General features: G+C 40.0%; 1 protein-coding gene across 4 annotated transcripts in view; it reads left to right on the top strand.

The window, feature by feature from the left end:
• The window catches only part of mapre2 (microtubule-associated protein, RP/EB family, member 2), a 106,471-nt gene that overhangs the window by 36,710 nt on the left and 42,961 nt on the right, over positions 1-26,800 (top strand). The window contains exon 1 of one of the 4 annotated variants that reach the window (XM_078540544.1): positions 6,343-6,564. The exons of the other annotated variants lie outside the window; for them this stretch is intronic. Coding sequence (XP_078396670.1) covers positions 6,434-6,564 — 131 coding nt within the window. The 5' untranslated portion in view covers positions 6,343-6,433. Of the gene's footprint in view, positions 1-6,342; positions 6,565-26,800 lie in introns of those variants that run through there. 4 annotated transcript variants of the gene reach the window in all.

The raw sequence follows: 26,800 nt of genomic DNA, 5'->3' as shown, positions 1-26,800 counted from the left end.
GGCAAGGGTGGATGAGGAACATTTCTGGGTGTAAACAGACACTGGCTTCATTTCAGGATGAAGGGTGATGTGTTATTCTTCAACTTTCCTAGTCTGAAGTTTTTAGGCTGAATTTCTTGGCTTTCCAGTTCCTCTACTCTGTAAATGAGATGTAAGTGGGTACAGGCTTTCCTGCTTAAGAGTGAACAACTCTGGTTCAGGATCACATGAAAGGTTTCAGTTCTTTTTCTTTCTATATTGAAGGGTTGTGTTCAGTTGTCCTTTGACCTTTAGTTTTATGCGTGATGGCTGGAGAGAACTTTTCTCCAACCACAGTTCAGCACCTGAAAGAACCAAACCTGTTGCACCTGTGTCTAACTTGAAGCGTACCTTGTTTCCCTCTGCTTATATATCTGCACTCAATAGCTTCCGGTTGGTTCCTGGATCTCACCAAGGAAAGGCATCTCAACATCATTGATATCTTCTGTTTCATGGATCTTGCCACCTTTCAAAGGCTTTTCTTCTTGCTTATTCTGCCCAGTATTCTCACTGTGACACAGCCTGGAAGTGATGCTTCTGCAAAAATGGCTTTTGGCTTCTTTGACAGATCAATTTCTGCACCTGTGTTCTTTCCCATCACATCGATTTGTCTGGGGTGGTTTCTAGCTGCTCTTCATGCCTCCCCTGCTTTTGCACAGCCACCTCTCTGCTTTTAACTTGAACACACCCCACGGACACACTCATTTTTTTGGGATATGGTTCTTCCTGTCACCCCAAATTACTGATCGATATTTTGCTTCCTGATCTTGGTTTGTCTACTCGGGCAATTCAACTTTGTTAAGGATAGATCATCCCTCAGCTGCAAGTGGCCAGACAGTGCTTTATCCAAGACTCTGCTAACTGTTCTGACCCTGATCATTTCATCTTTTAAGCTGCCATACTCTGAGTTCTCTATATAGACTTGCAGATCGTTGATAAATGTATCAATACTTTACCCTTGTCATTGGGGATGCTCATTAAATTTAGCCTGCTCAGCAATGGTAACCTTTTTAAGTAGGCATCAAGTGCTTTTATTACTTCATCGTACATGGCTTTTTTTCTTCAATCCGTCGGAGACGATAACCTAGTCGGGTGCAGCTGCCAATTGTGTATAATAGTGTACTGGCCTGCTCGCCTGATGCAGTGTGATGTCTGGCAAAGCTTTAGTGCCAATTCAGCCGCACTGCTTGGTTGAGACGTGCCAACTACTTGAACCTTTCTGGTAATGGCAGAGACTTTTCCATGCTTGTTCTTTCACTTGCTGCTACCATATAATAATCTTGGTCTCGTTGTATTAATGCAGAATAGTTAGAGTCTGCTGAGGTAAGGAAAATATCAACTTAATTGGAACATCTCTTACTGTATCTAAATCTTAACATGATGCTCTACAAGAGAGCAAGATAACGTGACATTGCATCACTTCCAGTGATGACAGTGATGATGTATTCTGTGTCTCATTAGCATATCAGTTAGAATTAACCCCTTTATACTCATCGCCAGCTTCCCACACTCCACCATCAGCAGCCATGCATTTGGTCGGGTAGAGCCTCAGCAATAGAGTTCCTGCCTTAAAACCTCTGATTTGCCACTTTGTTTCTCTCTCCTCCTTTCAGATGTTCCTTTTAAAACCTACCTTTTTAATTAGATTTGTGGTCATCTAAACTAATTTCTCCTTTTTTTGGCTGTGTCAATTTCATTGTGTGATTATGCTCCTGTGAAGTGCCTTGGGATGTCTTGCCATGATAAAGGTGCTGTAGAAATGCATGTTGTTGCTGTGTATATGTGGTATAAAATTAAATTAGCAATTTCAGACAAATGTGCATGAACCAGTCACAAAGCAAAAAAATTGAATGTGACAATTTAGTGATTCATTTCATTGCATTAATGACATGCAGAATAGATGGATGCACTAAACATTAAGCCTTTGTGTCCAAGAAGTAGAAGGCTTGTTATCAACAATATGTTAGAGCCTTTGTATTTAAATAACCGTTCTATGTCCCAACAGTACCAATAAAGGCTACAGTGATTAATTTTATTTCTATTTTTTTCTTGTTTTTGAATCCAGCCTTCTACAAATAGCCAGAGTATTACATTAAGGCTCAGTTTTTTTTTCTGATCCTGTAATAGGGTAAGTTTGTGATTTTAATTTTCTGTTAGCTAAAGCATCATTAACATGTTCTTAATTGCTGTGGAAATTATGAAGAGATCACTGAATGCTGTTTTCTGTATTATGGAATTTACATAGGGGAGAAAAACCTCTCCATGTTTTCGTACGGTTTTTCTCCCTGAAAAATCTCTTGGCTGTACTATAACAAGTATTGGTATGGTATATGTAGCTCACTGAGCTAGCCTCTAGAATGTTGTTCCATTTTTGATTGTTCGGAGTGTCTGGGGGAAATGTTTCTGATGTAAAATGTAACTGCCATCATAAGATTCGAAATGAGAATATAATTAGATATGGTGAGTCAAAAGCTAAAGGAATAAAATACTAAAGGAAACAATGGATATTTGTAAAAGAATAAATGAATGAACAAGTGAAACCTGAGCTGATGTCTCAACATACGTACTGTAGGGTTCATGAATCAAGCAACTGCCAGAAATTAGAAAAAATGTGGTTTGATAACAAAGAAAGCTAGGAGCCTCAGCACAATGAAAGATGTTCCACCTTGTAAGGGGAAAACTGCTGTAAGGCCGTACATCTGTTAAGGATCAAGGACAGGCATTGATGAAGGATTGATCAACAGAACATCCATATCTGTTGGAGGTTGTTATTGAGAAGCGACTGTGGCTGTTAGGATTAAAAAGAGACAAATTCAGGATTTGACAAGAAAATGATGTTTTTTGGAAATGAATGTCTGCAGCAGAAAGGGTGTGTTAGTCCCCTCTAAGCTGAAAGGGCTTGTTTCCAAGAACATGTTTTAACTGCAAGTCTTGTAAAATTTGAAATTGAGTATCATAGTGTGTAACTGGCTTCTGGAGACACCTATTGGTTTAACAAGTTAGTAGCTAAGTTTCAAAGAGTAGGAAAGAGCCAGATTCATTCCCTGTCTCTGATGAGCTAGCTAACTTCTGTTAGAGCAACACTGCAATTGACCTTATCACGGGTTGGTGATGGAAAATTTGAATAGGGTTTGCACTTCTGAATGCTATCCATTGACCCCTGCTGGAAGTGCATGTGTGAGAATATCAGGTAAGGATAGGATGTAGCTTGGTTATGATTGCTCTGCTCTGAAGTCAAATAGTCTGCTAGCTGTCAAAGATTCACAAATGAGTAATTGAGATTGTAGAGGATTCTCATAGTGCTATATGGAGTTAAGGAGTCCGTGCTGTCAAGAGAGGAAATAATTGTCAAATTGAGGGGGAAAAGGGTTCTGGCATCATGCCTGTTTTGAGTTTTGAAATGTTGACTAGCTTGCAACTTCTTATTTAGAAGAAATTATCCTTAAGGTTGTGATGAATCTTATTTTTTTTTTAAACTTATTCATCCTTGAGATGTGAGCATCCCTGGCAAGGCCAGCATCCATTGCCCATCCCTAATTGCCCTTGAAGGTGGCGGTGAGCTACCTTCTTGAACAGCTGCACTCTGTGTGGTGCAGGTACGCCCACAGTGCTGTTAAGAAGAGAATTCCAGGATTTTGACCCAGTGACAGTGAAGGAACAGTGACATATTACCAATTCCGGATGGTGTGTGGCTTGGAGAGAAATCTGAGGATGATGGTGCTTCAATGTGTCTGTCCTTCGAGTTTGGCAGGTGCTGTTGAAGGAGTCCTGGTGAGTTGCTGAAGTGAATCTTGTAGATAGTGGCAGCAGTGTACACTGTGTGTCACTGGTGGATTGAGTGAATGTCTAAGGTGGTGGATGGGGTGCTGATCAAGTGAGCTGTTTTGCCTTGGATGGTGTAAAGTTTCTTGACTGTTGATGGAACTGTCTTCATCAAGGCAAGTGGAGAACATTCCATCACTCTCCTGCCTTGTGCCTTGTAGATAGTTGACAGGCTTTGGGGAGTCAGGAGGTGCAAAGACATTTTATTCTGCAAGGATATCCATTGTAGGAAAGGAATAATGTGCTGCTGTAAGCTGAAGCATGTATTATTTCACTATTTGTGAAAGAGCAGTATGTTTGGAAACATATCTTGAAGGCATGTTATGCTTCCCTTATACTGTAGAATCTATCAGAGTGCATTAATTAAGTTATATCCCCGTTATATTGAGAATGATACTGCAAAAATATTTTGTGCCTGCTTAAACTGGAGGGGGCGCACTGTTTCATAGCAGTAAAGGGTGGAAATATTGCAGGTTTAATTCTAGCCTTTCAGGGAGTTGATGCCGAGCAGCAATGGTGAGATCCTCTTATGGGAATGGATAAACTGGATGTGGATCTCCCGCATATGTAGTGTCATATACCCCAAATGGCTAATGTGTTTCAAACAGGTCGATGTGACGTGTCTAGTGTGTGGGTGAAGAGAGTTGGCATGCTTTCCACTTTTACTTCTCATTTTTGCCCATGCCGCTGGCTAGCAACAATGCAAAAAAGACAGCCAAATGTGTAAGTCTGTCCCTGTCTGTACTGAGCCTTACCATTGTCAAGTCCTCAGCTGTGCCTCCTTGTAGCGACATGGAAACTGGTCTCTTGTGGCCTCAGGCTAAAGCTTCAGAGAAACCCACTGGCGGTTTGGCCCCCAGACATGCAGTATGCAGGCCCACTGGCATGTGGACACACGCTGGCACTCCCAGCTATGGGCAAATAGCTCCATTGCCTTGTGGATACCTCGGAGACTTGAAGGCGAAGGAAGTAAAGCCTGACAAAAAATCTGGAGTGGAACCCAAAGACAGACTGATGTCTAAATGCGTCACCTATTTGGCAACTCCTGCAACGAAGCTGAAAAGGTGACACATAACGGAGTTGGCCACCATGGTGCAAACCGTCATCTTAAGAGACGAAAAGCTACCACCAATGGTTAGCCAAAGTGGCTTTAGTAGACGTACTCGTTTATGAAAGAAACACAACTTCAGGCACATCAATGTTTAAAAAATATGAGTGAATTCCCAAATTAAGAATGTACTGACAACACCTCACAATTAGCAGAAGCAGAAGTTGGATTTATACCGTTACTGACAGTTAAATAGTAACATTTATACTAATATGGGAGACAGAACTAGTTGGAACATAGAAATTTCTCTGTAGTATAGGTTGAGGAGCTGGGAGAAACAAAACTGAGGTGCTATGGTAGCACTACTGGTAACAGGGGAGAGGGGTGTAATTATATTCTTGCATTTTACATAGTGGGTTTCCATTATAAATGTAGGTGTAGAAATTTTCATGGGTAAAAGTTGATACAAGTGTGATGACAGAGATGCTCTCGATAGGAAGTGTGCACAGACTTTAATATAACAAATGTATACATCGAATTTGAGTTTTTGAACATAGAATGTTTATGAATAGGCAAAATCACTGTAGCAGAGGAGTCTATGACTTCTTGACCAACTCCACCTGCTTGTCTATTCATTATATCCCTCAATCAATCACCTTTTTACTTCCTTTCAGAAATGCATGTAATCTTCTTACTCATGGTGCAATTGTTACACCATTTTACCCTTATAACTTCAATCCAAGTGTGTACATTTTTTTAAGGTTGTCACCTTTACAACTTACTGCTTGAGATTTGTAAAGGAAATCATAAAATCAAACATGAAAATGTTTATGCAATTATCAGTTTAACCTGTTCTGACAAATCTGGTGTGTATGTTTGCCTTGCAATGTGATGATTCTCATATTTTGACTGAAGTATTTAATGACCATTGTTCCTGATAAAGTAACTGTTTCTTGTCATTCTTTACTTCATCTGTCCTCATGTATATATGTGGCACAGTTGATTTATGTTGAAAAGCTCATAAGAATGGTTGGCATTTTTATTTATTTGGAGTGGAATTAAATAAAACAATGCAAAGTAGCGAGATATGAAAAACTGAATATAAAATTATATTAATAAGCCATTATTATATTTGAAGACAACAATAACGAAGCTTTAAATGGAACAGAAGAACGGAATGCTTCTTTATCCTCCTCTCAGAAGAAGCTTTTATGATGTAGTCTGAATGAAAAAGTGGTTTTAAGGGAGGAAAGTCTAGGCAATGGGGGATTAGACAACAGATGGAAGTGTGCCTGCATTTGCCTCTTGTTTCACTTTTGATATATTGACGTGGCTCTGCTAAATTCCGGTGTGGGTTATCGAGACCTGGTGAGTTAGCTGGTTACTATGGTAAAATCCTGTCACATGACAAGGCTGCTGCCCAACGTCTCCAGTTTTTTTTTCCCAGTACGTTTGACGTCAGTACTGAGGTCAAGTAGAGCCCTGTTGTGAAGAAACGGGCTCAGAGCCTACTCCACAGCACGCAGTGAGAAATTGTAGCCTGGGATGGTTCCAATGCCTGGCCCCACACCACAAGCACTTTCCCCAAATGGTGAGAATAATAACGACATCGTGCAGGACAATGGCACCATTATTCCTTTTCGGAAGCACACAGTGAGAGGGGAGCGTTCTTACAGGTAATCAGTACTATGTTTAGATATGGCTGGAGACTGCAGCAGAATGAGGAAATGCAATGGATTACATAATAAAACGGCATACACCGAGATGTGTTTACTAGTTTTATGTTTGTATCTTTTTTTTTTGAAATGAGATGTGACTTATTATTGTACAGAATATTGAAACATTAATAGCACTAAGTGCCTTTTTTTATATATATATATATATATATGAATGCCCTTGTGCTTTTTCTCCTCTCTTCTTCCTTCCTCCCCCGCCCTCCCTGATTCTGCTGGTTGCCTTCTGTGCCGTTATTTCGAATCAGATAAAGTAATTATTTCTGTAAAGGGGGACTATGCCAATTCTGTTACTAAAGGAGAGACCAAGTAGATTTGCCTAAATTAAAATATAGTTAGTAAACAAATTAACAGAACACTCCCCAATAAATTTTAAAAATGGATTCCTTAGGATTGAGCTGCAGTTGGTGGTATTATTAAGCAAACCAGATTGATGGAGCTTGTAAAATTCTGGGATCTGATTGGTGGAATGCCTGACTGTCGAGGTCACCATGTCATGCATTCAGTGAGATTTCCTCTTGTAGCTGGTTTGTACAAAGAAGCTGGACCTCGGTAACCGTTGAGGTAATCTGGGGAAATGAGCATTAGATGTGAAATACATTCCAGATTTACCTTGGGACAGATATTGAGCCTATTTTTAAAAAAAAAAGACAGCTGTGAAACAGGGCTAACAGAACTGGTGTGATGGTTTTTATCAATTTAGATATTCCTATGGGTGGAGAGATCTTTTTAATTTTGCTTTAAAAAATATAATTCTGGTAGATATAATGTCAGAAAAAACATCTATTGCTAAAGTATGCTATTGATTCTGTATTCTTCAGGAATTTGTATACAAATAATGCATATTATGCAATGCATTTTGTTAAAATCTGTTGCTTGGTCATCATCGTCGTCTAGCTTTAATCATAAATACAAATTACCTGCCAGACGTTTGGCCTTATCCTGGCTAAGCACTAGGCCTGAGCCTTCATTGTTTGCATGGACTGCTGGCTTGATCTTTTGACTTGATTTTTCTTCATTACTGCCTTAAATGCATCAAATATTTTTAATCTTTTGATAATGTGCTGCTTTGAAATGTACTACTAGCTTAAAAATGTTCACTGCCTCTAATTGCAGCAGTCAATGCCTCTGAAATTGTTTTGCTTAGCTATGTTTCTGAAATGGTAGAGGGTCTTTGAATTAGAATTCTGTTTAGAAAAATTCATTTTTTCTAAATAACCAAGAAACATTTCTTCTGAACATTCTCAATGCATTGCCTACCCCCACATTTTTTCCAGATGGGTTGTGTTGAATTTAGCATTGATTTATAAATATGTAACTGTTCTTGAAATTATAACAGAATATTTTCACTGAAGAATGCGCTTTCTAAAGTTGCATCAATTTTTTTTTGCTGCTTTTTGCAAACTTTACATTTCTGGTTAATTGCATAGTACTTTCTGTAGCCACAGATCATTTTCTAGGAGTCCACCCTAAACCATGACTGGTTCTATTTGAATATAATGGAAATATCTGAAAGTTGTAGTTTTAAGTTCATTGCGTGTATTTTTAGTTATGAATTTCCTTAAATATTTATGTACTACCTGTTTGAAAAGATAATTTTTATAATGCATGCTGAATATGCATAATATTTTGATTTATGCTTCTAGAAACAAACGATAACCCAAAATTATCCCTGGTTATTGTATATGACACGAGAGAAAACAAATCCTTGGACGGTTAATCCTTCCAAAGCTTAAACCTATTGTGCTTTTAATTCAAAGAGATCAAATTTCTAGATAAATGTTAACGAATGGTATTTTTCAAGAAACATCAGTGTTCCAAAAACAGTAATTGGTGCATACACAATTTAAGGTTGTGTTTGATGACACAATGAATAGCATAGAATATTCATAGAATGAAACTTCCTTAATGTTGCTATATGCTGAGTGTATACAGTTCTTTTTTACTAATTTTATCACCCCTTCTGAAGGCGTTGAATTTTGCTGTGATTTGGTTTTGAAAAGACTGTCCAGTACCTGATTAGAGTGATCTTCCTTTATGTGCATGTGTGGACAGTAAGTGTTGAATCACGATCCAAACGATGGGGGAATCACAGCTATTCCAAATACTATTTTTGCTTGATATCCACAAAAAGTTTACGGCAAGATTACCAGTTATAAATTAGGAACAGGAGCCTTGGCTAATTTTCTTTTAACAGTTTCTGAGGCCAATTACAACCCAGTGGAGATCATCTAACTTTGTACAGACTTTATGGGGCATTCTGCTTATGTGGCTCTGCTATGCTGTGCCTTTATTAGTTATTCTATTGGGAGACCTTTGTTCATTACGTTATAGCCCAGATAATGCTTATTTCTTTGATATCTTATTAACATGCTTTATTTAATCAGAGGCTTGATGGAAGCATCTTGTGTTTTTTTTTAAAAGGGATCCTTTTGTACAAATCTTCTGCAGGCAAGTATTTATCTTAAAGTGGAGGCTTGTGGTAAAACATTTGAGTGCTTGTCTTCAAGCAAATGATTTATCCTGTTCAGAATTAGAAATTATACTGTCATAGTACATCAATAATATCTATCCCCTACTATTAAAGTTTCCCCTCACATTAAGGTTTGGATCTTAGCTGGGAAGTAGAATTGGAACTATTTCATCTGAAGGAAGATTCAAAATTTTAAATTTTGAGCAGAAGTTAATTTAAGCTCCTGATGAATTATGAGTGAGGATCTTTGGGCTTATAGTTACAGGCTTCATTTTCTTGATTGTGGTAAATATTTATAAATCTTATAACAACAAAGGTAGTGTGTTAAGAACTGTTCGGTGCAAGTAAGACATTGCTCTTTTAATATGACCTGATTTACATTTTATTCTCTAGTTCCCATGACTGGTCTCTTGATTTTTGTCAGATACAGCATGTGCAGTACAATCAAAAAAGTTGGCCCAGCAAGCTATCAGTTCCTGTCAGCTAAGACTCCTGAGTGGATCTTTTTGCCCAATCTAACTTCGATTAGTAGTGGATGTATCAGCAACAAAAACTAATGTTACTGGTTCTTCAACAATGTTAAATTGAACACCCATATCAAAGGCAGAATGGCAGTACATTTGAGTTAAATTGAGCCTACACAGAAACGGTCCATTCAACTGGAATAGACTGGCATCTATTGTCCACATAAGCCTCTTACCATTCCTCTTCATGTCATCTCTTCGCCTTCTCAAACACCAGTCTATTCAGTGTTTTCTAATATGTACCTTTCCTCAGTTCTGGTATCATCATCCTTGTAAACATTTTTCCATCCTTCCCCAATACCTTTAAACCATTTTAACAGTGTAGTCACCAGAATTGTGCTCAGTGCTTCAACTATGGTCTAACCAAGTTTTTATGCAAATTTAGCACAACTTTTTTAAAAAATTCCATTCCTGCAGAAATGAGTGCCAGTATTTGGTTTGCTTTTCTTTTGATGGTCTTATTAACCTGTCACTATTTGGTGATTTGTGAACGTGTACACTGAGATCCCTTTGTGCCTCCAACTCATTTAGATACTAATAATCTAAGCAGCTTGTGGCCTCTTCTTCTTACAAGTGTGGTGGTGCATTTTGGTATGTGTTAAAATTAATTTGCCAATTACATATCCATTCTGCAATTTATTAGTGTCCTCTTGTATTGTGTTACATTGTGGTGTATTAACTGCACCTGCACTCACAATTTGCTGTTCTCTGCAATTTTTGAGATGTTGCCTTCAATTCCTGAATCCAAATTTTTGATGTAAACTGTGAAGAGCAGTGGTCCCAAAACTGATCCCTGTGGAACACCCACTTCCCACCTTTTGTCAGGTTTGAGTAGCCATGCGTGACCCCATTGTATGTTTCAATGTTTTCCTAGTTTCTCTGTTTTCTGTTTTGTAGCCAGCATGCTTTCGATTCTGCTCCCTGCCCTCTGGCACTGTGTTCTGACCTTAGGCTGGTATTTTCCGGCCCTGCTGTGGCAGGGCTCGCCACGGGGAATGCGGCGGCACAGCCAAAAGACCATTGATTTTCAGTGGGACCAGATAATCCTGGCAGTGGGCGGGGCCAGAAAACCCTGCCCTTTAGTCGTGAGGTATTTCATTATATGGTATCCTATCAAGGCCTTTTGAATGTCCATATTGCATCTACAGCATTACCAGTCCATTCTTTCTATCACTTACACAAATTCAATAAGGTTTGACAGACATTACCCTCCCATTTTGAAAACCTGTCAACTCTATCCCAATTCCGGTTGCTAAATGTTTTTCTGTTCCTTCTTTGAGTAAAGATTCCATAACATTTCCTGTCAACAACATTGAGCTAAGTAGTCTATAACAATCTAAATCCAACTGGACTTATTCTGTCTTCCTTTTTAAATTTAGGAATCACATTGATTGTCCACACCAGTCCTCTTACACTCTCTTTTTCTAATGAATTTTAATGTATCACCTCGTGTTTAATTAGTTTATCAATTATCTCGCTCTTTCCCCACTGCACCCCCTTTTTTTTTGAATATCTTTATATTGTTTTGGTTCTATTGTAATGTCAAGCAACCTTTTAATCTCCCTGGTAATTGCTGAGACAAAGTAAATATACAATATTTCTGCCATTTCGTTATCATTACCTGAGAGTTTATCTTGTGCATTCCTTAGTAACCCTATTCTAATTTGATTTTTTTTATTATTAGGTGCGCTGGTCATATACGATATCTTTTAGGTTACTTGAATGATTTCAGTTCATGGTTCCTCTTTGCTTTCCTTTTTTTCAACTTCTTAATCTCTTCTTCACTTTTTGTCACCTTTTATTGTCTGTGTAATTAGAGTATGCTATATTCTTCAACCTAAATTTTTACCTATGTCTTTATTCATACATGGGGCAGAATTTTCAGGTCTTTGTGCGGCCATGTGCCCAAGCACCCAACCTGCTCAAGTGTAAAATAGCGTATGACGACGTCAGGCGAGCATCCCGACGTCATCCCGTGCTTGCGCGATATTTCGGTCAGCGGGCGTGCTTCCTACGTTACAAAGGTGACTGCACCAAAAGTATCTAATTGGCTGTGAAATGCTTTGGGATGTCCTAAGATGGTGAAAGATGCCTTATAAATGGAAATCTGTCTTTTAATAACCACTTAACAGGGCAACATACAATCAAAAAAATTGTCATTTATTGTATAGCTTGTCACATGTATACAGGCAAGTGGTTTAAGGTTGCTGGTAGTGGTGTGCACACTATAAGAACAAGAATGTCTACTTTCATTTATATAGCACCCTTAACACAATGAATATATCAAAGTGCTTCTCAGAAACAAAATTGGAGATGTTTGGAGAAATGTAAGGGAAGTTGCACATATTCCCCAGTTAGGGAAAGTGACCAGAGAGAGAAGTTTTGAAGGAGGATTGAATGAAGCTGAGGGAAGTAGTTAGTGTGAGGCCAATACATTTTAAGCTTATGCAATTGAATGTAAAGCAGAGAGACGGGGAAAGCAAACAAGGCCAGGTTTGGAAGAGCAGGCTACCAAGTAAAGATGGGTGAGGTTGTGAGGGATGAGCCCTGGAGATTAGATGAAAGTAAATTGTCATCCTTCCTTCGGGTTCATCTGGACCTGAGGCACTTCAGAGGTTCTACACGGATGGAATGTTGATTTTGAGGTTGGATTGCAGCCCTTTATTGGATTTTGGGAGATGTATATTAACCTCGGGAGATTGTAGATTCTGGGAAGAGGCTGTGGATACTTTAAGTTTCGAGATCTTTCAGCTGAGTTTAAACATTTGTGCTGGTAGATATTGTGGCTATTTCATCTATGTTTGATGTGTAAGTGCTACAAATTAAAGGTAATTAAATTATTAGTCTAGGTGTTGCAGGAACACTTAGTTTCTGGTGAGCAAGCCCAGAATCTGTAGGTTTCTAACCTCCCATTTTGTTATTGATAACTGAATGTGGAATCACGACAATGATCATCTTCTGTAGACCTTCCTGACAGCCTCTCCAGCAACCCTTGTGGAGCACTGGTACTCAGTCTGTGACTTTTGTGGTGCTTATGTATTTTGCCGCACAGCATTTGTGAGAACATAGCTCCTTACTTCCATTGTAGAAAATAAATTTTAAGGTTTAACTTGTGCAGTGTAGCTGTTCCTGTCTGTCATGTAAAAACAAAACCCTCAGCCCAACTCTATGATGCAGTTAGCTTGCCACTTTTATTATTGTATAATTCTAGTGCTTTTACCCATGTATAAAACAGATGCTGCTGGTCATGCATTGAAACAGCTACAGCATCAGCAAAGGCTAAATGTACTATTTTGTTCTCCATTTAAGTTGCTGGATATTCTGTGTGCTTTACAACTAGCGTGGACACACTGATCTTTAAATTTGACTGCGTAGTGCCTGTTTTCCGGATGCTAACTGGCCTACTAAGCCCTCAGTATAGCAGACAGGAAGTGCAGCACGTTTCAGTTCAGAATTGTCACCAGTCATGGTAGGGAAATTAGTTTGCATTGGCAGTAGGAGTGCATATCGACAACAATTGAAGCAATGAATATCTTATGTAAATTTATGGTCCTGTACTCCTTACACAACCCCTTGCAGAATTTTGATCCACTTGCTTCACTGCAAATGTGACACTAACCAGCAGAGCCTCCCCCCCACCCCCACCCCCCCCACCTCATCTTTACCTAAATGTGGAGCCTGGGAGGAGTTGGTGTGTTCCTTCTAACCTCAATGAATGAAGGTGGACCAATTTCCGTGGCCCCCCCGCCACCCCCCCCACCCGCCATAGTGGGAGGTGTCAGCTGTGGCTCAGTTCATAGCACCCTCGCCTTTGAGTCAGAAGGTAGTGGGTTCATGTCCCACTCCTGGAAAAAAAAAAGTCAAGAACTGTGAATGTACTCAGAGTTACATAGTTGTTGGGAAAGATTTATTCCAGACCACACAGCTCAATACTCCCCCCACCCGCCATAGTACACCGAGGGGCTGAGAATTGTATAGACCCCTCGGGCTGTATGACTCAGTGAATGTATGTAGTGAATACTAAATGTGTCATAATTGTATTGAAGCACCTCAGAGTGCAACATGATGCATGTCGATAATTCCAATACCATTGCACTGTCTGACTGTCTGTAATGACCATATTGAAATAATAATATTGAAATAATATTCATTGATGGTATTGAAGCACCTTGTGATCCATATGTAAAAGTTGAATATGATTACACTTTTTGTGATAGCCATTTAGAAATGTTCTTTCAGATATTTTATGAATAAAGTATATTTTTCCAAAAAAAAAAACAACCCAAGATAACAAAACCCCTGGCCCTAGGCTCAATTGCTGCTCCTCCTTAGAAGCATAGATTTATGGCACTTGAGGAGGGCATTCAGCCCATCATGTCCATGCCAGACCGAAGAAGAACTATCTAGCCTAATCCCATTTTCCAGCTCTTGGTCTGTAGCCCTCGAGATTACGCCACCTCAAATGCATATTCATTTGCTTTTTCAAATGTGATGAGGGTTTCTGCTTGTATCACCTTATCACCTCCCCACACCCCCACCCTCCCTCTTTAGTCTTCAACCAACGGCCACTTCCAATTGACAATCATAACTGTTGCTTAACTGTGTCTGCTTCTCATAGCTAGGTGATCATTTCCCTATGTAATATATTCCCCTTGCCCTGGCTGTGAAGTGTCTTCAATGCTTGCAAAGTATATTCTACAAGTTCCCATGGGCCGTCTGCTTCACATCAACAGTAAAGTGGTCAGCAGTTGGTCATCAGGATTCAATGTGGCAACATATTTAAAAATAATTATTTATAATTAGAAACACAGATCTGATCCATCGCAAGTAGCAACAGAGTGTGTCTTAGAGAGAAAATAAAAGTTTGTTTAGGGCTGAGACAGCTAGAAGGCTGTACCACTCAAGTAGAGAATAAGGATGCACAAGAGGTCAGTCAAGAATGAACTGAGAGCTGGAACATAGTCCTGGGTGAGGTAGGGTGGAGCAAGGACGAAAGAATTTGTAAATGAAGATGAGCAATTAGTAGCGATCAGTAAGAATGGGGGTGATGGAAAAATGAGACTTGGTGTGGCTTAAGGTCGCAGACTGCAATCTTTAGAAATCCTTGGAGTTGATGTAGGTCAGGGAAATTGAATGCAGTGGTGAAGTGAAATCTGGAAGATGAAGACTTTCGTGGTGGTGATAACAGGATGGATTTGCTGCTTTGTGGGAATAAGCAGTTTTGATGACTGATGAGAAATGCACTTTGAAGCTCAATTCCAGGTCGGACAGGCCATTGAGGATAGGCATTTTAAGTTATGCATGAGCAAGCAATCAGGGAAGGAGATGGAGGTGGGATAAGGATTTTTGTGAGCCAAGCAAGATTGTTTCGATTTTTTCTAACGTCAACATGGCAAGAGTTCCAGCTTGTTTGAGATGGTGTCCAACAGTTTCTCAAATAGCACATTGGTGGCTGTGGACTCGTGGGTAATTATGTAAGTATGTGGAAGCAAAGAAGAGATATGTTGCGGGGAAGGGGTGCATTGCCACGGTGAAATGCAGATTTTCCATTTTGGCTGCCCATACTGAATGCACAATAAATATTATACTTGTGGACCATAGAATTTAGAATAAATAATTATACAACTCCATAAAATGTGAATCATTGATTTTCCATTTTAGGTGGAAATAGTGCTTTCTACATTGTTTCTGTTGAACTATTGCAAATCTCACTCCAGAGGCTTGAGGATAAAGTCTAAGCTGATACTTGAGTGCAGTGGCAAGGGGATGCTGCATTGTTATAGGTGCCGTCCTTTGGATGAGACATTAAATCAATGTTTGGCCCCTTAAACAATTCCATTGGACTATTCGAAGAAGAGTAGGGGAGCTCTGAAACAAAAACAGAAAATGCTGGAAAAACTCAGCAGGTCTGACAGCATCTGTGGAGAGAGAAACAAAGCTAATGTTTCGAGTCCACATGACCCTTCTTCAGAGCTCGCCTGGTGTCTTGGCCAACATTTGTTCCTCAACCAACACCTTCACAGCACCTTAGGATGTCCTGAGGTTGTGAAAGGCATTACATAAAGGCAAATTTTTCTTTCTCAGTAGTTACAACTTTTAAAAAATAATTGTACAATGGAAGTGTAATGAAATGTTTTTCATTTATTGAGGGAACAAAGGAATGTTTAGGATTTGGACCAGACAAGCTAGGTGCAAGTGGCCAAACTCAGTGCCCTGGAAATAGCAAATCCTTTGTACTTTTCTACCACATTTTTCTTGAGGTACTTATTTATATTTCTTGAATTTGCTGATGCAATTAGCCCCAACTGCTTCCTTTGGCTGATCATTACATGAATTTAATTTGTGTTTTTACGCTCCCCTCTTGTAGGTTTGAGATCATGCCAAACCGTCACCCAATCTGTGTTTGACCTCCCCAATGCAGAAGAAACCACATCGTGAGCAACGAATATAGTATACCAAATTGCACCTCCCTTTTACCGTCCCAGGCCCCAAATATACTTTCCAAGTGAAACAACAATTTACTTGTGCTTCTTGCAATTTAGTGTATTGTATTCGCTGTTCATGATGTGGTCAAATATACAAATTTGGAGCAGTAGTAGGCAGTTCAGCCCCTCGAGCCTATTTTGCAATTGGTAAGATAATGGCTGATCTGATTCTGGCTTCTGATTTCCTGTCTCCCTATGTCCTTAGATTCTTGAGTGACAAAGGGGGTCAATCTAACTCAGCTTCAAAAATATTCAATGATGCTAGCTCAATTGCTCTCTGAGGAAGAGAATTTCACAAACCAATGACCCTCAGGAAAAGAATTCTGCTCATCTCCATCCTAAATGGGAGAGACCTTTATTTTTAAACCACCTCCCTTAGTTTTTGACTCTCCCATAAGGGGAAACATTCTTTCAGCATCCAACTTGCCAAGTCCCCTCAGGACCTTTTATGTTTCAATTAGATCACCCCTCATTCTTCTAAACTCCAATGGATACAGGCCCAAGCTCTCCAACCTTTCCTCAGAAGAGAACCCCTTCATCCTGGGAATCAGTTAAGTGAATCTTTTCTGCACTGCTTCTAACATAATTATATCTTAGAGGCCAAAACTGTACACACCACTTCAGATGTGGTCTCATCAACAACTGTACAACTGTAGCAAAATTTCCCTGCTTTTATTTTCCATTCATCTTGAAATAGATAGTAACATTCCATTTGCCTTCCTAATCGCTCGCTGTAACCTGTGTACTAAATTTTTTTGATCCATCTAACAGGACATCCAGATCCTTCTGTGCTACAGAGTTCTGTAATCTCTCTCCATTTAAATACTATGATGCTTTTCTATTCTTCCTGCCAATGTGGACATGTCCACATTTTCCCATGTTATACTCCATCTGCCAAATTTTTGCCCACTCACTTAAGGAGTCTGCAAAAGGATGTAGATTGATTATGTGCTCTTCACAACTTATTTTCCTACCTATCTTTTGTGCCATCAATAAAGTTAGTTACCATACATTTGTCCCTTCTTCCAACTCATTTGATATAGATTGTAAACAGTTGAGGCCCTAACATTGATCCCTGTGCATTCTACTGGTTACATCTTGCCAACCTGAAAATGATCCATTTTATCCCTACTCCCTGTTTCCTATTAGCTAACCAATCCCTAATGTCTACCCCCTGCCCCCACACTGTCCTTTCCACCATGAGCTCTTGTTTTGTGTAATAACATTTGATTTGGGTGACCAGCTCTTAGGCTAGGGGTTGTGGTGGGGGCGAGCGGAATTAAGGGCCACTTTGTGTGTGGGAGAGAGTACAAGTGGGCAGGGGTCGCTGTCAAACCTGAGTGTGAACCTGTGAAGGGGTGGTGCTGGTGAGCCTATTGTGGTGGGGGAGGCGGATGCATGCTATCTCCGCATGCGTGAAATTTAAATGCCAAAAATGCATTAAAAGCCATGTCCTGGCACGCTATTACCCAGAACACGGGATAGTCTCCTTGACTATGGGATGAACTCGTAAAATGTGGGATGGTTGGTCACCCTGCCTTTGATGTGGCACCTTGTCAAAGTGATTTTGGAAACCCAAATACACCACATCTGTAGGTTCCCCTACTCTAATTGGTGAGACCAAACGCAAACCGAGTGACCACTTCGCAGAATACCTACACAAGCATGACCCCGAACTTCGGTTGCTTGTCTTTTTAATCTTCCACCTTGCTGCCATACTGTCTTTTCTATCTATGGCCTGCTACAGTGTTCCAGTGAGGCTCGACGCAGCTTAAGGAACAGCACCTTATTTTCCAACTCAACACTCTACAGCCTTCTGGACTCATTGTCGAGCTCAAAAACTTAGAACAACACGAAAACAGAGGTTTATGGCCAATGTGGTTTTTTTTTGTGTCTCCCCTTTATTTTGTTTTGCTGAGTTGATCTTGCCTGGTTTCTTTTTTTTATCCCTTCATGTTGCATTCTGATGGATGCTATGTAGCTATTCATGCCCCATTTGGACGCAATCTTTGTTCATTTACCATAGTCTTGACCACTCGTGAAACCTTTTGTTATTTAATCTCCTCTGCCCTCCACCCTATCACAGACCTCCTTTGTTCTTCCTCTCCCTTTCACTGGCTTAAAAACCCTTACATTTCTGCCTTTCCTCAGGTCTGATGAAAGGTCATTGACCTGAAACATTAACTCTGTTTCTCTCCACAGATGCTGTCTGATCTGCTGAGCATTTTCAGCACCTTTTTTTATTTCAGATTTCCAGCATCCGCAGTATTTTGCTTTTGTGTCAAAATTTTGTTTTGGAAAGAGACAATCAACATAAATTGGTAACAAATAGGGCAAAAAATTGAATTATTCGGTAGTTCACATTAACCAGCTTCAAATTAGGAGTACACTCTAGTTAGATGATGAAACAACACTTGCAGCAGCTTGCTGTGGAATTCCTGCTCAGAAGTACCAACACTGCAGTCCAGAGTATCTTGCTGTATGGTTAAAAATCCTAATTTCCATTCTCTTCGAGGAATTAGCAATTTGGGGTCCAAGTAGGTGACATTTTGGAATACCATAATAAAGAATAGGATGATAGAAATGTTAAATGCCAACCACATGGACTGTACAAACCAGTTTCAGGATTTGGATCTTTTTGAGAAACAGTTCATCAGTGTTAAATGTTAAATAAAATGGAATATGAGTCATGATACATCAGGAAAACAATGTGAAGGTTATCCTTGGAAAGTTGCTGAAACCATTAACCTTTGTCATTGCAGTAAAAAAAAATTGCTTCAATAAAGGACTTGGCAGCAAAAAGAGGACATACATAGATAGGAATGTGCTGCTTCATAAGATATTGGTTAGGCCCCATCAGGATGTTGTAAGTTGATTTAGGTAAATTATATATGCTGGTGAAGCCTTTGATAAAGGCATATAGTTTAAAAATGAGAAATAGAGCATTCAGGAAGAATTTGTGCATGCCAATTGTGAACTATTTTATCTCGGAAAGTACACAATTTAACTGAGTTAAAAGGATAACTAGATGTGTTTTAAAGACCTTTTGAATTGGGTAGATTCACATCAAGAACTGTAAGATTTGTGTATGAAGTGAAAAAGGTTTGTTACCTCCAGGACTAAAGCAATAATTCTTAACAGTTGTCACTGCCAACACTGGTAGGACTTGCAGTTGGGAATTTCATCCAACACTTTTGGAGATGAACTGAGTAAGAGAGTGAGGAGGGAAGCTGAATCGGAAAGGGAGGGGAATGATTGGGTAGGAAGAATGAGGGATAGCACACGTAGTTTAAAGGGGAAACGAGAATGCCAACGATTTTTTTTATTGCCCCTTCTCTTATGACCAGGTGAGAAGGGGTGAACTGACTCCTCTTGATTCAAACTGCTTGGTTGGTCACAAAGAAGGTTTAAGTTTCATTTTCAGGAGGATATGTCTTTACAAATCAGAATATGTTTAACTGTTCAAGCTGTGAGCAATAAGGAGCCAATCAAGGAAGATTTTCTTGAGTCAAAGAACAAATTTATTAATCGCTAAACCCTAATAAAAATGAGATGTCAAGCAAACTGCCCACCCCCACTCCCAAGCACTACCACCACCACCCGGCCCTGTTGGGACCAGCTCTGGGGGAGGTGGGACCTGTACAGACCAGACCGGTTGCTCCAGAGCTGGGACCAATTTCCTTGCAGGGCGCTTGGGGAGGATTTAAACTAACTTGGCAGGGGTGTGGGAACTGGTAGGTAATATCGAAGAGGAATACTAAGGTGCATAGAATACTAGGAGAGATAAATAGCACTAGTGTAGGAAATACTAAGGTATTAGGTGGGTTCAGAGTAAGGGAGAAAGTAATTAAATCTAAATTAGGGTCACCTTGCATGTTTGTGAGTGCACGGAGTGTGACAAATAAGATTGAGTTAGAGGCACAGATTTCCATTTGGAAATATGATGTTATGGCTATGACAGAAATCTGGCTGAAAGAAAGGCAGGACAAGGTATTATTACTCCTGGATACATGGTGTCCAGGAAAGTGGGGGGAGTGGCCATATTGATTAAGGAGAACATTGCAGTGCTGGGAAGAGATATCCCAGAGGGGTCAAGGACAGAATCTATTTGGCTAGAGCTAAGGAACAAAAAAGGCGCAATTATATTGCTTGGCGTAGCCTATTGGCCATAAACTAGTGGGAAACATGTAGAGGAATACATTTTCAAGGAAATTAGAGAGGTACAAGAATTATAGAGTAGTTATAATGGGAGTCTTTAATTATCCAAATATAGGCTGGGATAATAGTAGTGTAAAGGGCAGAGACGGGCTAGGGTTCCTAATGCCTGTTCAGGCCAATTTTCTGGAGCAATATGTTTTCAGGCCAATGAGAAAGGGACTGTTTAGAACTAGTTCTTTGGAATGAGGTGGTCCAAGTGGATCCAAGTGTCAGTAGGGGGACATTTAGGGCACTATTATAAGGTTTAGGTTGGCTATGGAAAAGGACAAGGAACAATCCAGGAAAGATGTGAAGGCATTAGAGAGAGTGTAGAAAAGATTCATGAAAATGGACCCAGTGATGAGGAAACTTCAGTTACGTGGCTAGATTGGAGAATTTGGGACTGTTTTCTTTGGAGAAGAGAAGGTTAAGAAGAGATTTGATAGAGGTTTACAAAATCATGAGGGGTCTGTGCAGAGTAGATAAGGAGAAACTGTTCGCATTGGTGGAAGGATTGAGAACAAGAAGGCACAAATTTAAGGTAATTGGCAAAAGAAGTAATGGAGACATGAGAAACTTTTTCAAGCCCATGGTTGGGATCTGGAATGCACTGCCTGAGTGTGGGGTACAGGCAGGTTCAATCAAGGCATTTAAGAGGGAATTGGATTATTACCTCAAAAGGAAGAATATGCAGGACCACGGAGAAGTGGGATTAGCAGTATTTGGTAAATTGCTCCTTTGGAGAACCAGCGTAGACATGATGGGCTGGATGACCTCCTTCTGTGATTCTGTTTCTTTATAGCTGTAACCAGCAATTCATGAAGGAAGTTTATTAACTATTGTGCTGTTTGGTTAATCTTTACCTATAACAAACATTTATATGATTGAAAAGTCAAAGGTTGCAAGAGACAACAGCTTGTGAAAAGTTTACTTTTGGAATAGCCCAAAAATCTAGCTATCCTCTATCTCTTGTATTCTGCTTGATTCTAGCATAACAACCAGTGATAAAATAATGGAGAGGGAGAGAAATGTTGTGCCCTAACAGTGATGTGGATTTTTAAAATGGCTAGTGGGTTTGTGCAACGTGTAGAATGTTGATTTGTGCCTGTCTGCATCATACTGAATTCCTGACACAGTCACACCAGATTGTGTTCTTGTATATCCTATTCGTCTTTTTTTTTTGGAGTTGTGTTGTCTGCTGCATCAAACAACTTGTCCCACATGCTGCAGATACTTGAAGCAACGAAGGGAAGAGGATGTCAGAATTTAGATCAATTTTTTATTCCCTTTGAAAAATAGGGTTTTTATCTTAATTATAGAGAAGGCTCTTTTTAGTCAAAATTCTCCCCTGCACCCTTCATTAGATTGACATTTAAAGCACTTCTAGCATGTTTCACCCTGTTGTTGAATTATAAGATACTAGACTTGGTGGCTGCACCCAAAAGGGGAACATTTAATTCTAATAAAATCAGCTAATTTTCATCAGGATTTTTTGGAGTAGATGCTAGCATTTGACATTTTTGAAAAGAAAATGCTTCAATGGCGATAACTGTAAGGGAGCAGAAAACATTTTTGCAAGTTTAGTTTTTTTAGAATCATAATTTATGACATAGTGATATGAAAGTATAATAATTTTCATAATATTTTTCTGGTTTATTGTGAAGTAGGTTTATTGGGGTAAGTATATTTGGGTCGTCTGTGTGTGATTTAATTACATTTGTAGTCAAGTAGACTGCAAGTTTAAATCATCAAAAGAAGCTAGGTGCTTGACATTTGAATGAGTAAACATGGATGCTGGCTTAGCTTGTAAGGTGTGAAGGGAATTTGCATTTTTAGATAAATGAAGGGATATTTGGATTTCAAAGGGATCTTGGTTTGTTTACAACTAGCCAGATAAACAAGGCTAAGGAATATGTTTATTTTTTCCAAAGGTTACTGGCAATATTGGCAGCATTAAAGTTTTTGTTATGAGGAAGATACAGTTTCAAAGACATATGGAACAATAGAGTTTACACATTAAAAAGAGAGAAACATACGTAAAGGAGAATGAAAGACTGTGTGTCAGAAGGCCATGTAAGATCTAACAGGAATGTATGAAATAGCCTTGATGAAATCTTCAGATTTGTGCATAAGTTTGCTACCTAACGAAACTGAAGCTGGAGAAAAGCCATTTGGAATTCCACTGCCCAGGGTATTGTGTTAACTTGCTCAGTTTGTTTTAAATCTAAAGTCTATTTCGGACAGTTGCCTTAAAGGGAGTGTAACTGGGGGTCAGGTTTTTAGGAATTTTTATAGTAGTAATTGTAGTCTTATGTATGTGCTTGACATCTTTATATTGTCAATAAATATTTTACTTTAATTTTTTAAAACCTCTAAAGGTCTTGGTGGGCTTATTACTTCTGAATTCGATGCATGCATCTCATAATAAATACAAATTGCAAAACCGTTGAGATCGTGCAGCCAACTTTCCCTCATGGATTTAGTCCTCCAGGTGCAAATCTGCCACGTCATAGAAAGAAGCCACTTGGCCCATTGTGTCTGTACCAGCTGAAGAATGAGCCACCCAGCCTAATCCTACTTTCTAGCATTTGGTCCATAGCCCTGTGGGTTACGGTACTTCGGCAAATCCAGACGCCTTTTTAAATGAGTTGAGAGTTTCTGCCTCTACTACTCTTTCAGGCAGAGAGTTCCAGACCCCCACAACCCTCAGTGAAAAAAACTTTTCCTCATCTTCCCTCTACTCTTTCTACCAATAATTTTAAATCTATGCCCCTAGTCACTGATCTCTTTGCTAAAGTAAATAGGCTCTTCCCACCCCTTCCAGGCCCCTCTCAATTTTGTACTGCTTTGATTTATTTTGATTTTGATATAAGATTTAGTTTTCAGGTGCTGACTTTTCGAGAAACATTTGGTGAAATTTAAAAAAAAAATTTCAACAGTGCAGTTGAAATGAAACCTGATAATTGGAGCAATATCTAGGGCATGGTAATTGAACCAAAGTCACAAAAAATGGAACCTGGGGCCAAAATTGACATAAGAAGCAAAAGTGACACGAAAACCTTTTTTGCACAGCAAATGATTAAAGTCTGGAATGCACTGCCTGAGAGTTTGGTGAGGCAGGTTTAATTGAGGCATTAGACTGTTACCTGAAAAGGAAAAACGTGCAGAGCTACAGGGCAAAGGCAGGGGAATGACACTAGATGAATTGTTCATTGGGAGAGCTCGTGCAGACACAATGGGCCAAATGGCGGCATCCTATGCTGTACCAATTCTGTGAATGGAATGGGAACTCTAAAGCAAAATCCTTAATGCACTTGTTTGCATTTCAGTTTTCTTTTGCAATATTTTCTAGCGTTGAGAGCAGAAATTCACCACTTTGTTTCCAACCCTTCCACTGTGATTTGTGGAAAAAAACCATTCAGTTTTAATCTGTTATTTTTCAGTATAAATGAATTGCCAGAAAGCTAACAGCCATATAAATACTGTGGCTACAAGAGCAGGTCGGAGGCTAGGAATCTTGGATGAGTAACTCACCTCCTGACTCCCCAAAGTCTGTCCACCATCTACAAGGTACAAGACAGGAATGTGATGCAACACTCTCCACATACCTGGATGAGTGCAACTCTCAACAACACTCAAGAAGTTTGACAGTGTAGCTGCCACTAATGATTGTAATGAGTCAGGGTTGGCTGTAACTCTGAGTGGAGAGGAACCTTTGGGAAAACCGACGTGGGAAAAGCCAATGTAAATGGTGTCCTCTTGCTGACAAAACTGTGCTCAGCATAGCTTTGTTATAACAAACGCCCTCTTCTGCCAGAAGGACAAATACAAAACCACATGGAGGCATCCTAGATCAGAGCACTGGCACCTACTCGATTTTGTCATTGTTGAGTCAAAGATGTAAGTGATGCCTATATCACTCAATCCAAGTGGGGTCTGATGCCTGCTAGACAGATCAACTTATTCGATCAGTGATGAACATCCACCTAGCACCAAGACATCACAAGAACCAGAAGTCCAACAGGAAGATGATCAATGACTCAGCCCTAAAACAGCCCAACTGAAGAGAGGAATTCAAAGTGCAGCTCTCAACCAATCTGGAAAATCTTCACACATCCAACTCTGTTTTGGAACAGTGGGATCAAATAAAGTTAGCTGTACTACACTGCTGTGTCCAGACCATTGGGTTCAAGCATCATCGTCATCAGGACTGGTTAGATGAAAACGATGCACAAATATGTGATGTGCTGGAACAAAAATGAACAGCCTTCGTTGCCTAGCAGAACAAGCCAAGGTTGCAAGTCAAGAAGGTAGCATTCCAGCGGTTTAATGCTGACACCCAAAGGCAAATTCGGAGATAAAGGACAAGTGCTGACCATCATGACATGCAAAGTTTTTTTTTTAAGCCACCAGGGCCATTTATAGACCAAGGTCAAATGTAAAAAGTCCCCTTCACTCATGGAATGGTGCCTGTCTTCTTGAGGATGACAGTGCCATTTGTCAACACGGGGGGAAAATAACCAACATTTCCAGCAACTCCAATAGTGGCAGCTGATCTTCAGGCTATCCTCCAGTAGCCTGTGGTAGAATTCAGGGGTGAACTACTATTGAGAGCAGCAACAAGCAATAAATTCAATTAAAAACAGCAAAGCTTGCGGCCCTGATGGTATTCCAGCTATAGTCTTCAAAAGCTTGGAGGGCTTTTGCTCACCTCAGGACTCCATGCACTCATCCTGTAGATTTGGGAGATCAAAGAAAAAAAAACTCCCTTTCCCCTGACTTCAGGAATGTGACTTTTGTAATTATCTTCAAGAAGGGAGATGAATCGTGCTGAGGAAATTTATTGAGGCATTTCTCTCTTGTCCATGGAAGGAAAATCCCTGACAAGCATTCTCTTGAATTACCTATTTCCTGTGGCTGAGGAAATCCTCCCAGAGACCATGTGGCTTTAGACCTTCCAGAGGAATGTTTGACATGGCCTTTGCCAGACAAACTCAGGAAAAATGTAGAGAACAACACTCATGGACCTGATCAATAAAGCATTTGACTCAGTAAATTGCAAGGCTGTATGGATTGTGCTCCAGAGATTTGGATGTCCAAAAAAACTTCTTCACAATCCTGCAAATGCTTCATGATGATATGATTGCAACTGTCTTGAGCGGGAGATCTGAAACAGCAGACACCGTCAAAATCTAGACCAGGGTCAAGCAAGGCTGTTGATTGCCCCCATAGTATTTACAATCTACCTGACAATGGCTGTTCACCTCATCAAAGATAACTACCCTCTGGTGTGAGTATTAAATACTGCCTAGATGGAAAACTTTTAAACCTCAATTGCCTCCCAGCCAAAACTCAACGGATCATCATAGACCTACATGATCTACAGTTTGCAGACAACTGCAGTGTCATTGCGCTCTCTGTACCAGATTTACAAGCCACTCTGATTCTCTACAATTCTGCTTTCAAGAAATTCTGCCTGTCCTTGAATGTTGCCAAAAGAAAACTCATATTAACCCAGACCTGGTCAGTCAAATATTCTACTTCCCATGTATGTTGTGGGAGGAACTCTGAGCATACTTCCTGCACTTTGGCAGCCAGCAGGGGAAACAGTCTCAGATTAAGGTGCAGGCCATTTTAAGATTGAGATAGTGAGGAATTTCTTCACTCGTGTGGCGAATCTTTGGAATTCTCTACCCCAGAGGGCTGTGGAAGCTCAATCATTGAGCATGTTAAAGACAGAAATCAATTAGAAGGAGTACGGGGGTAGTATGGGAAAGTGGCACTGAGGTAGATGATCAGCCATGATCTAATTGAATGGCAGAGCAGGCTCAATGTGCTCTACTCGTGTTCCTATGTTCTATCAAAAGGCCATCATTGACAAGACCAGTACTGGATCAGCTGCGCCAGCTCGGCTTTCTACAAACTATGGTAACAAATGTTTGCCAACAAATAACTCAAGTCAACAGAAGTCCCACCGTACAGAGCACATGTCGTCGCAGTCCTGCACTACAGTGAGACCTGGGCTGTGTATCAGCAACACAAGAGTGCTAGAGAAATTCCATCAGCAAAGTCTCTGCCGCATCCTCCAGATTCAGTGGGAGGACTATCGGATGAGCGCCTAGTGTCCTTCTTGAAGCCAGCTCCACGAGCATTTGGACAAAACTCCTGCACAATCAACTACGATGAACTGAACACTGTCCAGATGGCCAAAAAGCATCTCTATGGCCAGGTCCAGCTTTCTCAACTCTCAAATGGCCAGTGTTCCAGAAGAGGACAAAGAAAACACTGCAAAGAGATTCTGAAACATTGCAGTATTGACATTTATGATTGGGTGAGCTTGCTACCAGCCATTCAAAATGGTGACAACTTGTCCATCAAACTGCATCATGCTTTGAGTCCAAATGCCTTAATGATAAGGCAGAGTAGTGTCAGAGAAGGAAAGATAAGGAAGCACTCCAGCTCCCACTAACTCCAGAGGACCTCCTGCCCCATGTGCCCAA

This window comes from Cetorhinus maximus, chromosome 4 (genome assembly GCF_964194155.1).
Source record: "Cetorhinus maximus chromosome 4, sCetMax3.hap1.1, whole genome shotgun sequence".
In the NCBI taxonomy this organism is placed as follows: Eukaryota; Metazoa; Chordata; class Chondrichthyes; order Lamniformes; family Cetorhinidae; genus Cetorhinus; species Cetorhinus maximus.
The sequence above is the reverse complement of the archived record's forward strand: the minus strand, read 5'-3'. Positions and strand labels throughout refer to the sequence as shown.